Source organism: Setaria viridis, chromosome 2, assembly GCF_005286985.2.
Source record: "Setaria viridis chromosome 2, Setaria_viridis_v4.0, whole genome shotgun sequence".
In the NCBI taxonomy this organism is placed as follows: Eukaryota; Viridiplantae; Streptophyta; class Magnoliopsida; order Poales; family Poaceae; genus Setaria; species Setaria viridis.
In genome coordinates, this window is record NC_048264.2 from 38,632,301 (window position 1) to 38,656,631 (window position 24,331).

The following is a 24,331-nucleotide window of genomic DNA, read 5'->3' on the forward strand; positions in this document are numbered from 1 at the left end:
TACTACCACCTTAAGAGAACAAGAACACGTCTCAAAACATTAGTGTACATCTCTATTGAAATTAATGTAGCCAGTTAACAATCTCATGCCTCCTTTACTCTTCCTTTCCCTTTGTATCCTCCATCAAAGAACTGGACAAAACAATGAATGGCCTCTGGGGCCTTGATTCTGTATGGTGTATCCCTCCCGAGTCACAAAACTCATCAGCTCTATGCAGTAATGTGGTCGCTTAACTTTCGACCACTTGTTTCCAGGGGGAAGTACGACACGGCGACACCGGAGACCAGCATCACCGTGATGAATATCACGATGGCTGCCGTCTGGTGGCATGCGTGAACCAGACCAACGGCCACAAGGGGGCATAGGATCCCACCAAAGCGAGCAATTGAGCTCGCAAACCCGACACCGGTGGCCCTGACTGCAGTCGGATAAATCTGCAGGGAACAAAACATAGGAATGCAACGATCTTCAGAGGTTTGACAAAAGAGACAAAATATAGGCTCTTAAAGAGTAACCAGACCTCAGGGGCGTAGATGTGCAGAACAGTGAAGCTTGCTGAGATGCAAACCCGTGCACCGAATAAAAAGACGGTCGTCAGAGCTTCTGTCTGAGCAAACATAAGTGGAGCTATGCACAGGCAACTGATGTAAAGCATGGAAGACATCGAGAGTTTGCGCCCAAACTTGTCCACGATGGCAGCAGACAGAAGGAGGCCAGGGACCTCTGCATCATTGTTGGCTTACATATGAATAATTTCTACGACATTGTTTCTGAAGATGTTTTGTTGACTATGGGCAATAGCACACGTACCTCCAAAGCTGGTGATGAATACATTTCTATAGAGATTTTCATCATTTATGTGGGCTGTTGTGGTCACTTCTGCTCCGCCTTCTGATCCACAAATCCTATTTCCATGATTCAGTTCTGATGTTAGCAGAACAAGACCATAGTATAAGAATGCATGGCCAAGAAAGACAGTCCAAAGTAGAAGACTCGATCTGATTAAGTTCGGAGATAGAAGCTTCAAAATGGCATTGAGACCTCCAATCTCAGATTTGCTAGCAAGATCACCAGTATTATTTTTCTTAGTTGTTACCAATTGTGCCGTTTCTGAGGAATCCCCCATCTCATGAAGCTCTGTCCGATGGCCAGAGACAAGTCGACCAGAGGGAAGAGTAACACGGTTCACTCGCGCCATTGTTTCCAAAACATGAACTGCTTCAGCTATTCTACCCTTCATGCATAGATATCTTGGTGACTCCAGTGTCACTGGATAGAAGAGTAGTAGAGCAAATGATGGCAACGATGAAAGTGCCAGCAGCCACCTCCAGCCAAAAGCTGGCATAACAGCCTGGAAATTAAGCAGATAAGTAAAGAAAAATACATGGAGATTTCGGAAATAGCAATAGTCACATCAAAATGAACATGCATGTCATTTCACCACTTTATGCCAGCATAGTGCCATTAGGTTATATACTATATATATTACCATGGATGCTAATGTTCACTTCATTAGAACTACGTATGAGTGAAAGACCACAGCACAATGACCTGATTAATTACACAAGAAGACCAATGTGGTGGCTAAACTTGCCCAAATATGAAAGACAAGCAGTTTTGCTGTTCCATAGGATTCAATGGTATATACTACTCTTGAATTACAATTGCTGCAATAAGGACAGCAGAAGATATTATGGGCAAAGGGCACCTGGGCCCAGAAGGCCCAGCAGCCGTGGCCCACAAGGCCCTGTGGTACCATTCATGCATGAACGCGGGTACTTTAGCGTGCGCCAATGGGTCAGCCTGAAGTTTTTTTCTCTCTGCCTCTCTTCTTTGTACACGTAGTGTTCATCAAGCACCTTCCCCTTTCTCTTCCTTTGATTCTCCTCCTAATTCCCCAATTCTATCCTCTAATCTATCCCCAGTCTGACCCAAAAAAAAAATCTATCCCCAATCCCCCTCCAGTAATCCAAGACTCGAACAGAAGAACATCTGCACGTGGAGCTGTAATGTGCATCCAGTGCCCGCAGATTAGCACACCTGCTAGCCTGAGCTGGTAGCTTGACAAGCCTAGTTAGTGTCGTTCATTTGTTTGTGGCGCATCAATTTATTTGAATCAAGGACCCACTCCACTCTTCCCTTCCCCTCAGCTCTCTCCTTTAATCTTGTACTTGGACCAGTTCTATTCGTAATAATGGAACAATATGCAGTTCTCTCGCGTGCTAGAGAAAAAAAGGACATCTGCACTGAGCAGTCAAGATGTCATGCTATGCAGCTAGAATGTAACACCCACTGTAGCGTTTACACACAACCCCAATATTTCAGAACTATCTGATATTACTTTCTGTTGAGCCAGCTAAAAATATCTCTCAAACATCTAGTATTATACATAAGGCAACTTGGAAACACTGATCTTACTTTTGCTAAAGATATTAACTTACCCAAGCAAGAGAAGCTTCCAGTATCGTGCCAACGGTCCAAAATGCCGAGAACATAACCATCCAAGTTCCTCGGTTAGGAGCAGGGATGAACTCTAGGAACCAAGAACCTAGAACTGGCCCACCACCCAGTCCGACCCCGACCATAAATCTCAGTACAATCAAAGATAAGTAATTTGGAGCAAACGCGCTAAGAAGACCAGCCCCACCAGTTACAATGGCTGTGAAGTTGAACCCAACCCTGTAGAGAAGTACAAAGGGTCTAGATTAGAATGAGACAAAATTCACATGTTGGAAAATAGGAAACTGTCTCTGATAAAATGCAGAGATGGGAAAAAACAGGGCATTCAAGGATTAGAACTAAATCCAAAAGCTTAAACATGGAGCGGTAAAGTGCCTAGCTTAAGCTTCCTAGCATGTCCTCCTACAAACATCGCCATGAAGACTGTCATTGCAATTTTTTAAGGTTAGAACACTCAATAAAATCTCAATAGTCAATGGAAAAAGGATGTAAGGAACCTGCCTTCTTCCATAGTTATCCGAAACTATGCCCCAAGCATATGCTCCTACAAGCATCCCCACGAAGACAACACTTGTTATAAGACTTTCTGCCTGTGCAGAAAGCTCCCACTCAGCTTGAACCGATTGCCCAACAAATGACAAAAGCATCATTTCCATTGCTTCAGAGATTTTAGCCATCCCGGAGTATGCAAGCACGAAGGCATGGAATTTTCCAAACCCCATGAACACAAGTGCCTCATCCACAGTATAAGTAGATACTCCATCCTCCATCTGAAATAAGCAAGCAAAAATGAAGAAAATATTCATTCATCGAGTTTTCACTTTCAAGCGCAAGGACAACATATCAAGTCTGATGTGGGGATAGGTGATGTGGACTAAGCTTTGCGAAAATAACTGAGGACCACAGTTTTACTGCTCACTGGTAAATAACTCTCTCTATAGTCTATACAGATCGAATGATAAACATGAAGTAAAACTTTCCCTGTTGCATAGCATCTGATATTCACAGTGACAGAGATCCTCATCTTGATCAACCTAGCACTGCTTCACAAAAACAGGGTAACAATGTGGACCAAATTAACTTCCGAATAACCTAAACGTTCAGCACATCAAAATAAAGCATATTTCCAACTGAAGAACAAACAACTGGTCAACTAAACAACGTGTGTCCCCTACCCAGGGAGAGGAAAAAAGAAAAGAGAAATCTGCACCACCGAATCGGGGAATAAATTGCACCGAGGACTCCCATTACCAAATCAAGGACCAATCCCCCAAAAACCAGCTAGTCGCAAAGAATCCACTGAATCACAGCAGTCCCGTACCGGAGAGGGAGAAACCAAATCAAGAATGGCAGCCCGCGCAGCGGAAGAGGGGCGGATGGGATCAGCGGACTCGCCAATCTAGCAAGCAGGTCACGGGGAAGGCATGAATGGAGGGGCTGGATCGCTAGGGCTATGGAGAAGGGGTGAGAGGCGGGATTGGTAGGTGAGGTGTACCTCGTCGGAGCCGGCGGCGTGACGAGCGCGGCGCCTCCGACTCTCCGGGAACGTATCGAGGGCGGGGCGGCGACGACGGCGACGACTGACCGACTGACTGGGGCGGCCCACTTCTTTTAGATGGGTCGCTTTACATCTTAGTACCTCACGAACCGCTTAATTTTTCGGTCCCCATGTTAGAAGAAGCCCTTTTTTGTTGGATTTCTTGGTGAGAGTTGGTGTAACATCCACAAATCTTGGGTCTCACACAAAGAAAAGGCTTACTCAATCTCAGAAGATATATGCATTTTATAAATATTTTTTATTTGAGTATGGCTAATGATTCATAGTCATTTATGGAACCGAATATGTGTAGAGTATAAATACATTTTCTCATTATATAGCAATAAATGCATTCTTTTTATAGGGTGTATTTGGATTTGAATGATTTGCTAAAGGGATGGTTTGGCTATTGCTTTACAATATAGTATTGTTGGCTACATAATGAATACGGAGTATTGCGTAAAAAGATCTATGGGATATGAATCTATTGATACACTTTTAAATGCTAACATACCTGTACGTACTTTGACCAATTGCTGGAGAAGATTTAGGAAGTTTGATCCTTTTCAAATCTTAATACATCCTATAAAAAATAAAATGAGGTGTTAGTTGATTTTTATTATTTGAACCGCGCGGTACAAATAATAGATATATAGCGTTCTTCAATTTTGGAAGACGAGAGAAAATGCAATGCAAGGACCTCTTGCCCGGCCCTGAAAAATAAAGGGGAAACCAAAGCTTGCGTTTTGTGGCTTTTGCGAAGAACTCCTTCCTGCGTGCCGTTTGGAGCACGGGCCGGATGTCAATAATCAACAGAGCGAAAGATCGTTAGCAGTACGCTGTACTGGTCATCGTCGTTGACTTGTCTTGCAAACCTTATTAATTTCCCCCACGAAAATTTGCAGAAAATCACAGATCGTACGCATTCCTGATTGGATGGCTAGTCAGCCACACGCGTAGTACGTCAGTTACCTGACGTTTGGACACTGGGCAAGCGCAAACCGGGTCACGCATCGTCCGGCGCCCCCTCAACGTAACCCGGCCCAGCTCGCGGCGCAGCAGAGCGAATCAAATGGCTGGAGCACCGGCCGCATCTGCCCCGGCCAGGTAACAGCTCCCTGGCGCACGCCGTTGGGCCTTCCTCTCCTGCTATGTGTTTTCAGTTCCAGCTAGCGGCGCCGGCGCGCGCGGGTGAATAGCATTAGAAGACTAGAGTATTAGATGCGCCACGCCATTTCCATGACGCCAACCGAACCGAAAACCCAGTCGCCGGCCGCCTCATCTTGCTCGCCACCGCGTTCGCACGGCAGCACGTAGATATATATAGCGCCGCGCCGTTGCTTGCTTGCATTGCCCCCGGGCGAGCCTGCCGCACGCAGCCTATGACGAATATCCAGGCGCCGGCCGGCTGATCAATTAGCTAATAGTGACTGATCGACCACCATGCGGTCGTCGTCATCGTCGTCGTCGACGACGTCGCGGCTGCTGCTCGTGGTGGGGGCGGCGGCGGCGTCGGGCGTGTGCTGCCTGGCGTTGGTGCTGGCGGTGGGCGGCGCGTGCACGGACGGCGGCGTCGCGGTGCATGGTGGGCGGCCACGCCCACCGTCGTTGTCCTTGGTGGACTACTCCCTGGCGGCGGCCGCGCGCGTGAACGACTACCCTGCCGGCGTGGGCGGAGGCGGCGGCCGTGATCTGGCCGGCGGTGCGGCGGCGGCGGCGGAGCAAGACTACGGGTTCGTGGATCCGACACCAGACACGCGCCGCCGCGGGGGAACCGCGCCGATTCCACACAACTGACCAGTGATCGACGATCGGTCCACGGTGTACCGTATATAGAGGTAAACCGTAAACGTATAGTATATAGCAGCTTCCTTCTTCCTCTGCAGTATACGCTTATACTGTACTCTATGGCAATGATCATGTGTACCGAGCAAGAATATACTTGTAGTCACTGCCGCCCGGCTCCTCTGCATGTATATGTAATCATGCCATGCAAAAATATTTACTCGCAGACGATGACGAAATGAAACGATAGACCCGGCCCGGACAGAACTTTGCATGAATGATCCCTAGTCGGCTAGTCCTAGCCCTAGGCCATCCGTGCAGACGGGAAATGGTGAGAGTGCGAGGCACATGAGCAGGAGGTCCGGGTCTCCGGAGGCCGTCGAGCCGCTGTTGACGCACCCGGAGCTGTTGGCACGCTCCGGCGCCGACCATGCTCGCCAAGTTACCAACACCATCGCACAATCCCGCCTCTGCGGTGCTCACCCGCAACAACGGCGCCTAGCCCGTCGACGAGCAAATCGGCGAGGGGCTCACGATTGTCCGCGACGTGTTCCCGGCTCCCCTGGGATACGGCGGCTGCAGCCGCGCCGGGGCGGCTGGATGCCGGCCGGGGACGCGCAGCAGAAGCGGCTCGCGTTCCAGGCGTGCGCTGCGACATAACTCTAACAGACCGAGATGTCGACACGGGACGAACCCACTGAGGTAGCCGCGGCGTGCTCTCAGTCTGAGGCGCCCCCGCACCATGGCGTGCTCCGACCTCTGAGGCGCCCAGCATGCGGGCGGCGCGCGGCGCGCTGCGGCCGCCGACCGGTGACCCGCGCGGACTTGGACGAGCGAGGAAAAGGTGGGAAGGGGCCCGTTTTGCGATTGCACTCGTCGATCTCGGCCACTCAAGTCCGATCCAACGGTTAGTACAGAACCTAGGGGTGGACGGTATTTGATTTACCCGCCTGGCCGCCATCGTCGGTGGCAAAATGACGCCGTCGCGACCTCCGCCACGTGATAATTAAAGCGCGGAGGAAGGAGGCCGTCGAGCCGTCGAGCTGCTAGGGTGGACGGTATTTGATTTACCGTCCACCTCTGGGTCTCGGCTCCCGGGCGCGCTCGCGTCGCTGGCGACCTCACCGGGCTCGTCGGCGACAGCCACGCCTTCGTGGCCTTCGCCGCTAGCTCCGCGGGCGTTCTGCTGCACATGGTCACGGATGCGCTCGCCGGCGTGCTGTCCCGTGGACGTCGGCTCGGCCGTGTCGCGCCTTGTCATCGCGGACGACGTCCAGGCGCTCCCGGACGCACTCGTCGATTTGGTGTACGATTTCAAGCAAGAAAAAAGTAGTGAAGTACCGATTCCTTTGTTAAATCAACAGAATAATCATCATACCATATCATTGATAACTTGCATGTGCATTACATTTGTTTTCCTCTTAGTCGATCACTCGATCTACGAGACCAAGAAACAGTTACGAGACTCGGAAAAGAAAATCAGATCAGAAGCACGTGACGCCTGCAGAAGAAACGGCGATGTGCCCTCAAAAACAAAAAGAAAAAGAAACGGATCTTGTGCTTGAAGCCTCCGTCTTCTATGTCCACCTTGGTGAGCTTGGCGCGGTGATCGTCGTCCACTCCGCGGCCGCCGCCCGCTTCTTGATCTTGGCCTCCTCCGCGGCTTCATCCGCGGCCGCCATGCCGATGAGATGACGCACCTGCTCCATGACGGTGGCCAGCCCCGGGACGTGCTGCTCGAGCAGTTTCAGGGTGTCGGGGCCGTCGCCCTCCAGCGCGGCCACCATCTCCCGCAGCTCCCGCGGCGATCGCGCCGCCAGGTACCGCGTGATGGAGTCGAGTGGCGGCGTCCCAGCAACGAGGGACGCGGCGTGGATGGCGTCCTCCAGGCCGACGGCCTCGTCGTCGCCCCTGTAGCGGCGGCGCCGGCCGGCGAGGCCGACGCGGAGCTCGCGGCCGCGCAGGGGGTGGGCGTTGAGGTTGTGGCAGGCGCTGCACGCCGTCTCGTCGTCGGGGTACTCCACGAAGGCGTACCCCTTGCGCTTGCCGGTGGCCGGGTCGGCGGCGAGGCGCAGGGAGCGGATGGGGCCGATCAGCTCGCAGGCGTCGCGGAGCTCCTTCTCGGAGGCGTGGAACGGGATGTTGCCGACGAACACGACGCGGCTGCAGCGGCAGTTGGCTGCGGCGGCCGCCAGGGACAGGGAAGTAGACATGCTGCCGTCCATGCGTGGATCGATCGATGGATGGTGCGGGGAGGAGAGCGAGCGAGCGCACGCGCTCGCTTATAATTTATAAAGCCAGGCAGCTGGCGAGTCGAGTCGGAGTCCGCCCGAGAGTGAATGGCCATCGCAAACCCCCCGCCTCTGCGGCGGCGGTGTTCACCCGCGTCAACGGCGCCTAGCCCGTCGACAAGCAACTCAGTGACGTGTTCCGGCTCGCCTACGATACGCCGGCTGCAGCCGCGCCGGGGCGGCTTGCTGCCGGGGACGCGCAGCAGAAGTGGCTCGCGTTCCAGCCGTGCGCTGCGACATAACAGACCGCGACGTCGACACGGCACGACACGGGAGGAACCCACCAAGATCGCCGCGGCGTGCTCCCACCGGGCCGGCATGCGGGCAGCGCGCGGCGCGGCCGCCGACCGGTGCGAGGGCGACCCGCGCGGACTTGGACAAGCGAGGAAAGGTGGGGAAGGGGCCCTTTTTGCAATTGTGCTTGTCAATCTCGGCCGGTCAAGTCCGATCCAGCGGTTAATATAGGACCAGGGGTGGACGGTATTTGATTTACCGTCCGCCCCTGGGTGGTCCGCTGCCCACCTGGCCGCTATCGTCGACGGCAAATCCCGCCTCGTGCTCCTTTGTACGGCTCCTCCGACCCGGAACGGGAAGTCAATGCTCGCCAAGGCTCTCTCCCACGATACGGCGGCGGGATTCAGGAGCCTTCATTTGCGATGTGGTCGTTGTCGCGGTGGCGCGGTTCGACGCCGACGGCGAGGTGCGGCGCGTTTCTCGCCGCGACTGGACGGCGCATTCAGGCGCAACGCGGACCTGGCGGCGTGGCAAGACAGAAAGAGCGCCGCCGAGATCGCCGCGGTTCGTTTCGAGGAGTCGGCATGAGGCGGTGCGCGCGGCGACAGGCGACCCGCGCCGAGCCAGCAGGTTGGGAACGGGGCTCTTTTCCTTTGCAACAGCCGATCCCACCCGCTCAAGCCCGATCCGACGGTCGCGAGGGACGCAGGGGTTGGACGGTATTTCATTTACCGTCCACCATGGGGTGCCTCGGCTCCCTGGCGCGCTCGCCTCGCTCTCGCTGGCGATCCCACCGGGCTCGTTGGCGACAGAACACGCCTTCGTGGCCTTCGCCGCTAGCTTCTCGACACTTTCTTCGGGCATCTTCTGCTGCACAGGATCTCGGACGCGCTCGTCGGCGTGCTGCCCCGTGGACGTCGGCTCGGCCGTGTCACGCACACCTTGTCATGCAGCTAGCAACGTTGTGCTGCTGCACACCGAGCTGGCGCGCGCGTCGGCCCGCATCGTGCTCCTTTATTATTCTTGCCGCGGTTCGACGCCGACGGCGAGGTGCGGCGCGTGCTGATGGACCTACTCGCCGCGGACACCTGGGCGGCGTTCCAAGGCAAAGTGGTCGACGTGCTCGTGATCGTGGCTGCGATCATCCGTGCGGACGCGCTGGACCCAGCGTTGCTGCAGGCCTGCAGCCGGGGGCCGTGTCACGCATTGTCATGCAGTACATCAACATTGTGCTGCCGACTGCTGTACACAGAACTGGCGCGCGCGTCGGCAAGGCGCCGCGCCGCCCGCGTCGTGCTCCTTTATTCTCGCCGCAGCAGGACAAGCTGGCGCCCAGGACCTCCGTTCTCCAAGCCTGTGGTTTGACGGCGGCGCGGCGGACAAGTTGCGCGTGCGCGGGGGCATGGCAACGAGCCGCGAGGACACGCTGGACCGCAGCGTACGCGGCGAGGATGAGCCTGGATAGAATATAGATCAATCTGGAGCCGCGTCCTCGTCGGTCCTCGTCGCCCGGACTCCCAGAGGTCGCTTGTGTTGTGTGTGCTCCTGCTTGCAAACCCACCAACTTTCCGGCCGGCCCATTGGGAATGGCAGCCCAGCCGCCGGCAGCATGTGAGCGGCCCGTGCGCCTATGTATGTTAACGCGCCTAGCACAAGGGGGCGGCCAACATTTCAGGTGATGCGGGGGAGAACAAATCAACTGTCTTTGCACTGCCACAATTAAGGTTCTGTTTGGGAAGGGGTGTTAAAGTTTAACACCCCATTTTTCATAAACATGTGGAGGGGGTGTTAAAACTTGCTAAAGATGTTAAAAGTGGTCCCCCTCTTCACTTTTTCCCAGGTTACCCCTTCTTTCTCCTCCCTCTCTCTCCGCCGGCCATAAATGAGGAGGCAATGGAGTCATTTTCCACCAAAGGTGTTAAAGTTTAACACATCATCCAAACACCCCAATGTGTTAAACTTTAGCACTCTATTTGAGAGTGTTAAAATTTTAATACTTGTTAAATTTTAACGCAGGGTATCCAAACAGGCTCTAATCCTGGTAACGGGCCGGCCGTAAGGTCTCCAAACTCATGAGCTGTGATTTACGAATCCTATATAGGCTCTTGTAGAGAAGGAGCGAATCGAATCAGACTACTTGTTAAAAGGGTTATATTATAGCTGTGGCTCGAGCCCAACATGTGGATCGTGAGAAGGACCTAATCGAATCGGACTGCTTGTTAAAAGGATTGGATTGTAGCTGTGGCTCGAGCCCAACATGTGGATCGTGAGTTATAGGGCTGGCCTGCGGATCGCCCACAATTAACAACAACAGGTACGGTGGACTGTAAAGCCCAAAACATCACTTTATTCGTCTCGTCTCAAGCGACGGCTGCTTCTTTGTACTACTACTACTGTTAGCAGAAAGACAGCTAGCACATTACGTACTTACACTTACACATGGTCAATCGGTAAGATACAAATGTTTTCCAGGATACAATGCGGCACCATGTACGTGCGCATCATTTATTTAATTTTATCTTATCTCATTTTCGTTAAGTACTTCCTCCGTTTCAAATTATACGTCGTTTGGCTTTTCTAGATGTATAATATTATTATGCATATAGACATAGAGCATATCTAAATACATAACAAAGTTTATAAATTTAAGAATGTCAAAACGACCTATAATTTGGAACAAAGTGAGTAGTAGTATGGTCTAGGTACGTGGCACACATGCTGGATCTCGATTAGGTAGAGATGAATAGGTTTTCAGGCTTTGCCATCTTTCTCCCCACGGGAAATCTTGAGAACAATCGGGAATCTAAGAATGTTAAAACGACCTATAATTTGGAACGGAGTGAGCGGTAGTATGGTCTAGGTACATGGCACACATGCTAGATCTCGATTAGGTAGAGATGAATAGGTTTTCAGGCTCTGCCGTCTTTCTCCCCGCGGGAAATCTTGAGAACAGCCGGGATGTGGGTGTCCAGCAAATACAATTCCCAATTGACGCAGTTGGGATCGAAGTTACATATGTAGCCGTCACCCTGGCTGGCGCCTGACGTCCTCCACAGCTTCCTGAGGTTCGTGTCATCAAAGCTTCACAAAGAATCAATGTAAGAGAGGGCAAAAAGTTAATCAGTACTCTCGCAAGTAATCCAAGGACTCATCCGAAACACTTTCCTTAATTTTCTTAACAATGGAGGAAGTGTATGTTGAGCTGCTGTTTAAATTTGTTTGTGGGATTGATTAACCTTCTTTTTGTTGGAAATTTTTCATTGCTGCACCGCGTGACAAGATTTTGCATATTCTATTTGTAACCTTTTGAAAGATGCAATGTACTGTATAAGCGTAGGTTCAGGCTTTATCGACCTATATTCAAATTAACGTGTAAATTAAAACGGAACCACAATACACTATTAGAACAAAAGATGTTTTAGAATAACTTTCCTAAATCTCACCATGCCTTGAAGAAGGCAAACGGGGCATACAACTTGGCCAGAATCATGAAGTAGTTGTAATTTCGGTTGATCAGCTTGTTGTGGAACTCCGTGAACAACCCACCAAGTACTAAGTTCACCAGCACGAGCAGCTCGATGAAATGTTGTTTGTTCGTGGCGTGCGTGTTCGTTGCCGCCGAGATTGAGGAGTGCCGACGCCGTCGCAGTTCGACGCCGACGGCTACGATTATTCCTGCCCAGCGTCCAACTTCGAGATTGAGCTGCTCGTGCTGCCCACGCCGTGGTGGTGCATTGGCGCTTCAGCTTCATCCCCTGCATCTCCTCGCAGCTCCACCCGCATGGCGGCGCCGGCACCCAGCTCACCCGAGGTTTGCTGCGGCAGGGTCCGCTGTGGCTGTTCTCATGATGCACGAATTTCTCCCCAATCATCCGCAGCACGTCCGACACCCCAATCTCGCAAAATCCAACGAAAATAAATCCCTGTCGGTGGCGGTACGTTATTAGAAAATAATAAAAAAAAGACTTGCTCAAGAAATAAATGTGACACTCGCTAGTGAATGGGATAGGTAACATGGCCATCGATGACTCCCGTCCTGGCACGTACGTATAGCTAGTAACATCGGTTGCGCACAGCGCACGTATTCTCTCCTTTTACTTCCAAGTGTATACAAACGGCAAGAATGGAACTCGGGCGCACACGGCAGGTAATTAAACATATATGGGGAAGGACGAAGGACACGAGGTACTAATGTTTTATGTGCTGAAACAACTCGAGTAAAGCACAAACATGCAAGTAGGATATCATCTTTTATTTTATTCTATATCTTTTTCCTTTTGTTTTACAACCATGTCCTTGGTACATACCGTTTATACTTCATATCTAAAAATAGCTCGATTTAGAAGGTAACGCTTGTAAAGTACAATATAAATTGTTTATACTACCTCCGTTCATTTATATATGACGCTGGCTTGCTCAAATTTAAACTGATCAACGTCATATATAAATGAATTAAGGAATATATAAGTAGCTAGGTTTATTCAAGCCTTTGCATGAGTTTTCCACCCAACCACCGCCATATAGTGCAATATCATGATAGCAAGGACCTCCTTCGCGCAAAGATCAACCGATACATATCATGCAGTGCCTTCTTTCTTCATGTGGGCTGCCACCTTGAGAACAGCCGGGATGTGGGTGTTGAACATATACATTCTCCAGTTGATGCAATTGGGATCAAAGTTGAACACGGATCCATCACCATGCCCTTTCCCTGTCGTCCCCCGCAGCATTCTCAGGTTCGTGTCGTCAAAGCTTCACACATAGATTCAATCAGGAGAAAAAGAAATACAACTATCATTACAGGTGGTGTACGATATACATAGAGATGGATGTGTTGAACGTCTGTCTATTCAAGTACCTTTTTTTGAGTCGGACCTTAGTCCTGCGTCTAAATAATGGACAGCTGCGTGTAATAATGGACAGGTATATGCATCAATCGATCGATGCAGAGGCTAAGAAAATATGATACAGAGAGAATCACTGCATGGGCATCGATCTCTCTTAGTACTGCTTATATTTGCTATGTTAACTGCTGTATAGATTTTTCTTTTGCTGGCATGCTTCATGTATGCCTAGGGATAATAGTTATTTGCAAACTGTTTTAATGATCCGATTGCATCTGCAACGATTAAACATGTAGCTGTTCAAATCGTGAGCGATTGCAACGCGATGGTGTGTATATAAGGTGATATCCACTCCTGAAAACTCAGATATGCTCTACGCAGTACATCTCAACTTAATCATCAGGTCATATTCAAATCTAAGCCGAATGAACTACGAAGAGGAAAAATGATAATAAGATAGTTTGTAAAGCTCACCATCCCTTGAAGAAGACGTATGGGGCATAAAGCTTGGCCATAAATATCAAGCAATTCAAGCTCCTGTTGAGTTTATTGTGATACTCTGTGAAGCGCCCACAAAGTAATAGACGATTCGCTAGATAAAGCACCTAAGATATTTCCAAGTGATCACCACATGAGCTAAATGGAGCAGGGTATTAAATTGTGTTCAAAATTAACCCTATACAAGAAAGAGAAATGAGCACCTGGAGTCGTGTCTTGTATGCTAGAACCATATATGCATGGAAATATGCATATCTACTGAACAGCATAGGCCTTTCATGTTGAATGGTCCTCTTGTCGTCCCCCACACGAGGATTGATCAAGCAGTACCCATATACTGATTCCTCTAGAAGATTGCATGACAGTGGATTTTGGAGTGCTGAGGTCACATGGTAGACTACTTGAGTTCCCGAACAGTCGTAGTGAGTGGCCATGGCTACCATTGTAGCATTAACCACCATGTCTCCCGGTATCTGTCAAATTTAAGCATGCATTTTCTTGGGATTATTAAGTTTACATACAACAATATATATATTGTTGTAATTATTGAATTTCCTGTTCTAACATGTTGCAGATATATGATGATCACCGACCGAATCAAGTACGTGACCGCCTATGAAACACGGAAGTTTTTGCTCGTAGGAAGCAGCAATCATAACATCCATTGTCCTGCAACCAAAAATAGTAGCATGTAGTGGAAATCGTTCGACATACTTTACTTACTAATTATTTTTTGCTTGGGATTTTTTTTATTTTTCTCCCCACCGGTGGGGGAAAATTGGATCCATTGTTTTCTTGAATATGCACATAACTTGAATCTGGAATTATGTGATCGAGCCCGTAAATGTGTGTATACAATATAAATCTTGCCCCCACCCACAAAAAAAACAAAAAACAAAACAAAGAGAGGCATATATTCATATTTTTAATACCTGATTCCTTCTATCCATCCAGGAAATGGATCCTGAAAAGTGCTTATTACGATGCTTGGCCGCATTATGACAACAGGGAGGTCTCCCCTCATGGTGCCAAGCAGCATCTCTCCCATAGCCTTGGTGAACGCATAGACGTTGGGCCACCCAAAGTACTTAGCCCTTCAATATTCAAGACATTGGCTGTTAGTATAGACCACTCTATGTGTGTATATATGTTCCTATGTACTTAAGTGGGTCGTTTCTAATTAAGATGTACTTAAGTGAATGAAAAAATTATAGTGTAAGCTAATCAAGTTTGTGCATACCTCTTCAAGCCGAGTTCCTTCATGGCTACCTTTTGTAGCTTCTGATGAGAGGTGTCGTTACCAGAACGAGTCTTCACAAGCTTTGCTTTGACATCATTAGCTAAATCTAGCTCTGCTTCGACGTCGATGCAGCGACCCTTCTTTAGTGTTTGGCCCATCTGGAGCGGTTTCTCTAGTATCCGGCCTTTTTGCTTACAGCTAGCTACGTAGGCTGTACAGGGAATTATAATTTGCACCCGGTTTCCACATTTCTGGCAGATATATAATTTTCTCTTCATGATACATTCATCATATTGTGCGCTAATAACTGCTTACCTGTGGAAACATGAAGGAGCAGCTTGAGGTGAGAACACTGCTTTGCGAACTTGCATACATTTACGGTTCCCAAGGTGTTGGATGCCAAGGCAACATCATACCTGCTAGGTCAGCATGAGTATGCAGCTCAACAATCAATCTCTTTTCTCAATTCTAAGGATGTGTACCTCTCGTAGAAATTAGTGGTTGCAGCTCCGTTGACGATAATATCAATCTCCTCGAGCAGCTGCTTGGCTTGGGTGCTCTCAAGGCCAAGATTCTCATGTATGATGTCCCCAGCTAAAGGGGATATCTTCTCTTTGATGAAGGACTGGAAATCAGCTCCATGTTCTTCTCGCAGAACGCTAAAGAGTTCTGTCCCTATAATCTGCCAACAAAACAAAGAGGGAGATGAAACAATGCTACTTTTCATCATATGGATTTGGAATGCACACGGACTTCAAAATACAACAACCTCATGGAGCATACGCTGCTCGGCGGCCACATCATCGGGCGCACGCACCAGCAGGTAGAGTTTCTTCACGCCTGGCTCAACTCGCAGTATCTTCTCCACCAGCACTGCACGCACAGGATTTTGCTCACGTCACATAGTATGCATATGTATTTTCCTATTTGGACCATATATATAATATATACATATTACAGCCGAGTAGATTTCTAGTTTTGCAATGTATATATCCATGTAAAGTACATTTTCCTAAGAAGCCGGTCGAGCCGGTGACGAGGATGGTCCTATCCTTGAAACACCCTGCAACCTTAGTAGCATCCATGGCTGCTGACCTAAAGTGCGCCAACCTCCAAGCTACCGAATCCTCTTATAAAAAAAAGGGCTGCCTCGTCTTGGTGTGTAGCTCTGAGAAGTACTCAATATATATAGGGAGGCGGGAGTCATTACCACCACGCATTTCTTCTTTATTTTGGGCCATTAATTAGCCCATTAAAGTAGATGGTTATAAATCGTTTTCTTCCTTCATTTTTCTTCACAGGTAGATGGGGGGGGGGGGGGGAGCCATAGTGGAAAACTTAATTCAAATTCTGCTACCCACGTAATGGGGTTAATACTAGTCTAAAAAAGAAAGAATTTAAATACAAAAAATCATCATATATAGGCACCATAGGACACAGCCGATGTTGTACCCATCTTTCATGTTTCATGCAACCACTTTTATGCAATCAGATTATATTACCAGCTTGTTATATCTCATTTAATTTGCCAAATACAGATCATTGCAAAATGCTATAGTGCTTCACTTACTGCTGCATCCAAATCAAAATCAATACACCTTTATATATTAGAAGATAAGAGTGTCAGCTTGGTAGCACACCATTATATGATCCTAAATTACATATTTCTACCATTGTTAATATAGAAATAAAATACTGAAGTGAGGTATACATGTATAACGTGCGGCACATGTAGACTATGTATAGATGTGTATTATTGCTAATATAGAAAATACTTATATGTCTATCAAAATTGTTACGGGCAAGCTAAATGATGCAATATGGGCATTGATTTTATTTTATAAATTTCTAATACTTATGTCTCTCAAAATTATTAACCTTTTTCTTGAGCTCGAGTTGATGGAGTACTAGAAAAAAAATTGAGAAGCAAGTTGGTTAGATGCTTTTATTAGTATGCCAAGTCTTTCTTCCACACATTGCCACATATTTTTTCTCAAACCATGACTAATAAGGTGTGGCTGAAAATTTATTCGTCACACCTTATACAAGGTTTTCCACATGTTCGACGTTTGTTAGTTCAATAGGCAAGGTTTGGTAAACGAATTAGGCATTGGTAGGTGAGGCACCAAGCTAGAAAAATATGGCTAGCTACTGTTATAGCAAGCAACAAATCACCCGGCTAGGGATTGCTTGTTGTGCTTGTTGTGGCAATATTTGCCTACAACCCCGGGCAACTTTATAGTGTTTTTATGCTCCCAGGGTGCTAAGCAAGCCATGTCATCGAATTCCAACACAAACTGCTCCAACATTTTAGCCTCCTGTTGAGTTGCTACGTGGGACATACTGGAGAATCAAAATATACTATCCCTGTGATGAGCAGCTTTAGCGGTTTTTTTTTTATTCCTTTGCGCCGGGAGCTCAAATAGGCTTCTGGTGCTTGCAAGTTTTTCTCCGTGAGATTTCATTCTCTCAACTCGTAGCACCACCTGGAACCCCAAGCAGCAGTTGGAATTTGGAACAAAGTATATCACGATCAGCCGGTCCTTGACCCGATCGAGACAGCAACATATAGGCTAGCTCGTGTGAAATCGACGGTGCACGGCGGCGCGACCGCCGCGTGCGCTGCGGGTGGCGGTGTGTTCACGTGTGCGCATCCATCAGGGCGGCAAGACCGGTCGCTGGGTGGCTTCTGTAGCTTCGTCCGGTGCCCATTGCGCCTAGGCTTGGCAATTCAGGCCATCAATATGGCCGGTATTCTTGCTAGGAGGAGATGCTCTGGCGACATAATTAATTTTGGTTGCTCAGCAGTAGCAGCATGTGTCGTATGTACATCTATAGGTCTACCAGAAGGTTTGGACAATCTTAAATACAAAGCTGGATACTGAAACGTATCTGACATGAAGACTATGGTGCAAGACAGCGTAGTCTATGTGGTAAAACAAGAACTAGTTGAGGATTAGGAAAATTATTAACAATAGGAGTAGAACTCGTATAGTCGAATCCGACTAGTATTTTTTAAAACAACCGACATGTAACTCTGCCCCCAGCAATATAAGGTGAGGTAGGGATCTCCTTCAAAGCAATTCAACTCAACCAACACACAGGACGTAGGGTATTACGCTATTCAGCGGTCCGAACCTGTCTAAATTGTGTGTCTGCGTTTACATTCGAGTTCCTGATCTTGACGAGTCCCACTAACCAAAACACTACCTCGAGCACCCCACTCGGTAGGTTTTCAGGTCTAAACACTGACAGCTTGGACCACAATTTGGCCAGCCAGCGGCCGCGGATCGATGAAGACGGAAACATCGACAAGTCAGCTAGTTTCATGTAGACCTAATCAAATACCTGGTGGGATTGGGTTGGTCAGGCCACAAAAGAACCTGATGCTTTTCCCCTTGGCTCGCTCATGCCCGACCCGAGCATCGAGCTGAAAATCGTGGCCCGCGCCTGACCCGACCAAAGCCCGATGGCTTGCGGGTTGACTCGATAGCCTGAAGACTCCGCCATCCCCCGTGTAGCCGACGTCGTCTTCCTCCCTCAGCTCCGCACCACCACGGTCACCCTCTTCATCCGGTGCACGCCAGAGCCACCACGTCATCTTCCTTCATATTCTCCACACCAACGCAGCTGCCCTCTTTCCTCTGCATCGCGCCGTCACCCCCTTTTGCTACTGCTACGCCTCCATGCCTCGATAGCAAGCGCAAGGCCGAGCTGTGTCCGAAGCCACCGTGAAGGCGTTCGCCCCCACTCAACGTTGACCAAGATATGCAAAACTTTTGAAATAAAAATTTATCAAAATTTATACAAATTTTTTTTGGAGCATTGAGAGATAAAAGTTTTGAAAACAAAAAACCGATGAAAAATTAGAAATTTTTTTTTGATGCAAGCATTTTGAACACAAAGTTATACAAAAAAATTTCAACAAAAAATTATACAAAAAATTCAAACAAAATTCACAAAAAATAGAAACAAAATAAATAAAAAAGAAGGAAAAAAAATGTCGCTTCGCCGCGCCGAGCGCAAGCGGAGGCTCACCGAGGCACCACCGGCTGTTGCCGTGCTTGCTCCTCTGCAGATGCACGCCACGGGCCACCGCTGCTTCAATGTGCCCGTGTCACTACTCCACCGTGGCCGCTCGCCGCACCCTCACCACAGTCCTGCCACCGCTCCTGCGCGAAGAGGCCCCACTGGGCCCTGCCCAGACCAGCTCGCCCAGGCCACCATTTTATCACGGTTCCGCGATCGCTCCCGCGTGAGGAGTGCTGGGCCTGGCTGGACTCGCCCAGCTCGCCGCCGCCAGTTGCCAGAAGGTCCTGGTCGTCCGCACAGGACCTCCGCCTGAGAAAGGAAGAGGTGAGTGTTGACGACAGTTAACATGCTAATTTATGAACCGCAAGCGTACGGATCAATTGTAGCTCTTCCCTTAGAGTAATCCCCAAGGTTTATCAATCCGTGGAACAAGTGGATTTGCACGCTTAACTAAGCACTAATCTATGTAACTGAAGGTTCTTTGTATATGATAAGATTGATCTAACAAAAGAACCAGTGACTTAGATTAAAGCAGATAGAGAGTATGAATGTAAACAAGATAGATAAAACGCTTATCCTAGGGATCTAGGATCACTTGTAGATGTAATCACCATGCATGAAAGAACTGGATCTAAGTGTTATTGTGAGTGGATATGAACTATGCCCAACACTTTCCCTCTCGTACGTTGTCACTACACGAGGGTACTCAAATATTGAACGATAAGAACACGGCTTGATGATCATTCTAGGTAAGCAAATAAGCAACCTAAAATAGCGCTGGCCAGCCATTACATGAAAGAGCATCATCAAGATATGATAAATAACAAACATATTTTAAACAAGAGGTTCATTGATTACAAATCAAGATCTCCATATAACCCTGAGGACAAACAGAGACTTTACCCATGATCTTACACGTGTTGACAGAATTCTGGGTAAAGATCGCCCTGTAGATCAACTGGACCGAAGACGACGACGAACGGGGGTAGGAAAGCCCCAGGCCAATCGGTCTGGGCACCTCCAAGCCGATCGGCTTGGGAGGTTCCTTCCTCTTTTGGTGCTCTGCTTCGCGTGGCTTCTCGTAGATCCAATCTTCTCTCCATTTTTTCTCCTTGTAGCGGTGGTGGATGGTGTTTACGTGGTGTTTTCTCCTCTCTCTCCCTAACTCTCCCTCCTTGAAGTCCATGAGGGGGTATTTATAGTCTCCCATAGGTGGCAGCTCTAGGTCAATGTCGGTGAAAAAACCCTAGACATCATCGTAGAATTCACGCTGAAGAAACGGGAGGTCGATCGGGCTCTGGAATGGGTTAGGCCGATCGACCCAGAGGGTCCCAGGCCGATCAGCCTGGGCTCTTCCTGACCTTTCTGGTCCTCTCATTCCTCATGCTGGCTTCTCTCGACGACCCATGTCCAAATATTCATTAAGCTATTTATGCAAACCCTCTTGATTATGTCGTATTTCTTGCCATAATGCAATATACTCCAAAATACAACACATATGCAATAATGTGGTTATTTCAGGTGCCAAGTGATGGGTTAGTATAAACTTAAGCATGAAAATACTAATTAAATGACACTAAAATTGTGTAAGTAACGAGCCTCAACAGCGAGCGAGGATAGATAGAGGATAGAGAACGAAAGCGAAGAAAATGGAGGAGGCAGAGCTGCAGTTGCGTTAAGACCATCGCGGGACCCGCGCACTTGGACCAGTGTGTTCGTCGGGACAAATTCGACCGGTCGCAAGCAAGCGTACGGGCGACTGGAAAGTCATCATTGTGGGCCACCTGATGTAATGGTTGGTCGGGTTGGTTGGATCGGTGTTTTTTCTTTTTTGACAGGTCGGATCGGGTTCGTTGGGTCGGACGGCCCGTGATCGGATCTAGTTTCATGGTGTGCGCATCGTCAACTCTGGGACTGCGAGGACGAAGCGGAGATGCAGGGCCTGTTCGGCTGCTCACGAGAAAAACTGATGATAAAAATAATTACTATTGCAATGGTTGTGGTCAAACTCGTCAAACTCGTCTAAGTCTCTGATGCAGTACATTCTTAGCTAATTATTCTTTTAATTAATATTTTTGACGTACGAATTATTCAGTGAGCAGCGATGTGCCGCATTGATAACAAAGTGCAATCTGTAACTGCACGTTTGTTTCTCTCCTTGTTTCTAATTGCACACAAAAGGCAAACAATGGGGGTGCAGCCGTGCAGGCGCACATGGCAATATATATGGGTAAGGACACGAGGTACCGATGTTTTATAGGCTGGAACAACTCGTGTACGTAATGCAGAACATTAACATATAAATACAAATATGATGTCAAACTTGTATGCATTATTCATATCTGTGCATGCTTTATTTTGTTCTATTTCTTAGGGCCTGTTTGGGAGCACTCCACTTTAGAAAAACCAGCTTCACTCCACCAGCTCCACACTTTCCTAGCTCCACTCCACCAACTCCAAAAAAACATAGAGCTGCTGCACGTGTTTGGCTAATGGCAGTGCTTCAGCTCCAAAAATACGAGCACTTGTTGTGAATGTTCTATTTTACCCTTTGTAAACGGATCCACATGTCATACTCTTCTATTTTCTCCTCTCCTCTTCCTCTCTCTCCTCTCCTCTTCTCTTCTTCCCACGGACGCCACGACGGTAGGCACCTGGCAAGGAACTCGCCCCCGGCCGGCCACGCCCCCGCCGCAGAGATATTGAGGCAAACAAACCTACATTCCTCAGCTCATAACATGCATTCCAGATGGAACAGAATGGATTCTACATTATGATGCTAGAAGCACAAAATTGATATCCAGATAACACTGTTACAGCAGGACAGAAGCCTGCTGCCAGAATTTGTGACTAAGGAACATTTACCTCAAAGATAATCTAGCTAAAGACTTCGTAAAACTTCTCAATGACAAGCAAACCCGAGTCAATGGATTCAAGGGGATCCTTCCGGAGCCGATGCCTCAAGCAGTTTGGAATGACAGTAGCAATGTCCTCCACTGTGACCTTGTCCCTTCCTTTCAATGAGGTCATGGTCGATCTGCACGGCACCAAGGTTAGACCGAGCGGATGAGATCTGGTCCTGGAGCTTCTCCTGCTCCTCTTTGTAGGAGTCACGGAACGCCTTCGGGTCTCTGTCAAAGCGAGCCCTCTCTTCCACGATTTTCACCCTCAGCTCTGCGTCCCTGACGGTACCAACCTGCGCATGCATCCCGAACCTGTCCAGCAGCTGCGGCCGGAGCTCCCCTTCCTCCGGGTTACCGGAGCCGATGAGGATGAACCGGGCAGGGTGGGAAATGGAGATACCCTCACTCTCCACCGTGTTCCACCCCGACGCGGCAGAGTCCGGCAGCACATCCACGAGATGGTCATCCAACAGATTGACCTCGTCTACGTAGAGTATCCCCCTGTTGGCCTTGGCGAGCAGGCCCGGCTCGAAGGCCTTGACGCCCTCGGTGAGCGCCTTCTCGATGTCGATGGTGCCGCAGACGCGGTCCTCGGTGGCGCCGAGGGGCAGGTCGACCATGGTGATCTTGGCGGTGGTGACGGGGAGTCCGGTGTCCCCCTGGAGGACCCGCTCGCGGACCTCGGGGCCCATGACCTCCGGGTCGTCCGGGTCGGAGTTGAAGGGGTCGCCGACTCGCCCCGGCTGGCCCGCGCCCCGGCCGGCCACGCCCCCGCCGCGGGGGAGCTCGCCCCGGCCGCGCCGCCGCCGCCGCGGGGGAGCTCGCCCCGGCCGCGCCGCCGCCGCGGGGAGCTCGCCCCGGCTGGCCCTCGCCCCGGCCGGCCACGCCGCCGCCGCGGGGGAGCTCGCCCCGGCCGCGCCGCCGCCGCGGGGGGAGCTCGCCCCCGGCCGGACGCCCCTGCCGGCCTGCGCCCCATGGGAGAGGAAATGAAGATGACGGAGGATATAGAAAAAAGAACCGAACCGGTAACCTGTGTAACCAGTGGCGGTGGGTAAATAATCCCAACTCTACGAGGAAGTCTGAAAATGAGGTTTTTGGAGCACCTCTTGAGGTACTCCATGAAAAACGTGGATCTACCCCCCTGCTCCACCTTTTTCCTGGAGCCGGAGTTACTGGAGCAAGACGCGTTTGGCTACGAAATTTTCGGAGTTGGTGGAGTGGAGCAATTTTTTATGGAGTGGAGTGCTCCCAAACACCCCCTTATTTTAATTCTACAACCATGTGCTTGATACATATATACCGTGTGTGTATATAGCAACTATAGCTATAAATGGCTCAATTTAGATGGTGACACTTGTACAGTGCAGTCTATATTTTTTAGATAAAGAATAGCTAGCTTTATTCCGGTCTCTACGTGAGTACCATAGCAAAGACCTCCTTCATGCAAAGATCAACCGAGGCGTATCATGCGCTGCCTTCTTTCTTCATGTGGGCAGCCACCTTGAGAACGGCCGGGATGTGGGTGCTGAACAGATACAGTCTCCAGGTTGATGCAATTGGGATCAAAGTTAAACGCGTATCCATCACCATGCCCTGTGCCTCTAGTCCCCCACAGCTTTCTCAGGTTCGTGTCATCAAAGCTTCACACATAGATTTAATCAGGAGATCCAAGGGAAAAAGTACAATTGTCGTTACAGGTGGTAGATCGATCATATAGAGAGAATCAATGCATGGGCCTCGACCTCTCTTTTTAGTACTGCTTATACTTACTATGTTAGATGCTGTCTAGATTTTTTTTGTTGGCATATCATGCTTCATGTATATCTGTGGATAATAGTTATTTGCAAAGTATTTTAATGGTTCGATTGCATCATCTACAATTAAACATGTAGTATAACTTACCGGTGGAAACATGAAGGAGCAGCTTGAGGTGAGAACACTGCTTTGCGAAATTGCATACATGAACGGTTCCGAAGGTGTTGGATGCCAAGGCAACATCATACCTGCTAGGGCAGCATGAGTACGCAGCTCAGCGTTCTCTTTTTGGACATATAGGGACATGGATATGTACCTCTCGTAGAAATCAGTGATTGCAGCTCCGTTGACGATAATATCGATCTCCTCGAACAGCTGCTTGGCTCGGGTGCTCTCTAGTCCAAGATTCTCATCTCTCATGTCCCCGGCTAAAGGTGATATCTTCTCTCTGATAAAGGACTGGAAGTCAGCTCCGTGTTTGTCCCTTAGAAGGCAGAAGAGTTCTGTCCCTAGCTACGATCTGTGTCGACGAAAAGATGGTGTGTGTGTGTGTGTGTGGGGGGGGGGGGGGGGGGGGGGGGGGGGGCGCGGGGATGAACCAGTACTTTCCATCATCAATATTTTGGAATGATTAGGGCAGCTCATCTTTTTTTATCTAAAAGAGATAATGCATAGACATGATGATGCGTGAATAATATAATGAAGAAAACATGACATATATATAAGAAATGCATGCACACTTAAAAATACAA

At 49.1% G+C, this 24,331-nt stretch overlaps 3 protein-coding genes and 1 pseudogene across 5 annotated transcripts; all 4 read right to left on the minus strand.

The window, feature by feature from the left end:
* Positions 1-29: 29 nt before the first annotated feature.
* Positions 30-4,090, minus strand: LOC117843752 (organic cation/carnitine transporter 7). 2 transcript variants are annotated; one of them, XM_034724445.2, is made up of 6 exons: positions 3,956-4,090; positions 2,962-3,230; positions 2,442-2,679; positions 811-1,351; positions 521-723; positions 30-434 (listed from the first exon to the last, which is right to left on the minus strand). In XM_034724445.2, exons 2-6 carry the CDS (start codon positions 3,228-3,230, stop codon positions 210-212), a joined length of 1,476 nt encoding a protein of 491 aa, XP_034580336.1. In that variant the 5' UTR covers positions 3,956-4,090; the 3' UTR covers positions 30-209. The 2 variants fall into 2 exon arrangements, with proteins under 2 accessions (XP_034580336.1, XP_034580337.1); XM_034724446.2 differs by lacking the exon at positions 3,956-4,090 and adding an exon at positions 3,782-3,937.
* Positions 4,091-7,119: 3,029 nt separating this feature from the next.
* LOC117841928 (uncharacterized) lies at positions 7,120-8,127 on the minus strand. Its single transcript, XM_034722252.2, has one exon. The coding sequence runs from the start codon at positions 8,005-8,007 to the stop codon at positions 7,360-7,362; it is 648 nt and encodes a 215-aa protein (XP_034578143.1). The 5' UTR covers positions 8,008-8,127; the 3' UTR covers positions 7,120-7,359.
* Positions 8,128-12,525: 4,398 nt separating this feature from the next.
* LOC117846629 (alcohol-forming fatty acyl-CoA reductase) lies at positions 12,526-16,056 on the minus strand. Of its 2 annotated transcripts, none has more exons than XM_034727862.2 (10): positions 15,896-16,056; positions 15,659-15,762; positions 15,372-15,571; positions 15,205-15,305; positions 14,890-15,100; positions 14,582-14,743; positions 14,243-14,318; positions 13,853-14,122; positions 13,626-13,756; positions 12,526-13,059 (listed from the first exon to the last, which is right to left on the minus strand). In XM_034727862.2, the coding sequence occupies exons 1-10, from the start codon at positions 15,972-15,974 to the stop codon at positions 12,885-12,887; spliced, it is 1,509 nt and encodes a 502-aa protein (XP_034583753.1). In that variant the 5' UTR covers positions 15,975-16,056; the 3' UTR covers positions 12,526-12,884. The 2 variants fall into 2 exon arrangements, with proteins under 2 accessions (XP_034583753.1, XP_072147635.1); XM_072291534.1 differs by lacking the exon at positions 12,526-13,059 and adding an exon at positions 13,067-13,210.
* A 5,617-nt stretch (positions 16,057-21,673) lies between these two features.
* On the minus strand, positions 21,674-22,795 carry LOC117844375 (magnesium-chelatase subunit ChlI, chloroplastic-like; annotated as a pseudogene).
* Between the last annotated feature and the right edge of the window lie 1,536 nt (positions 22,796-24,331).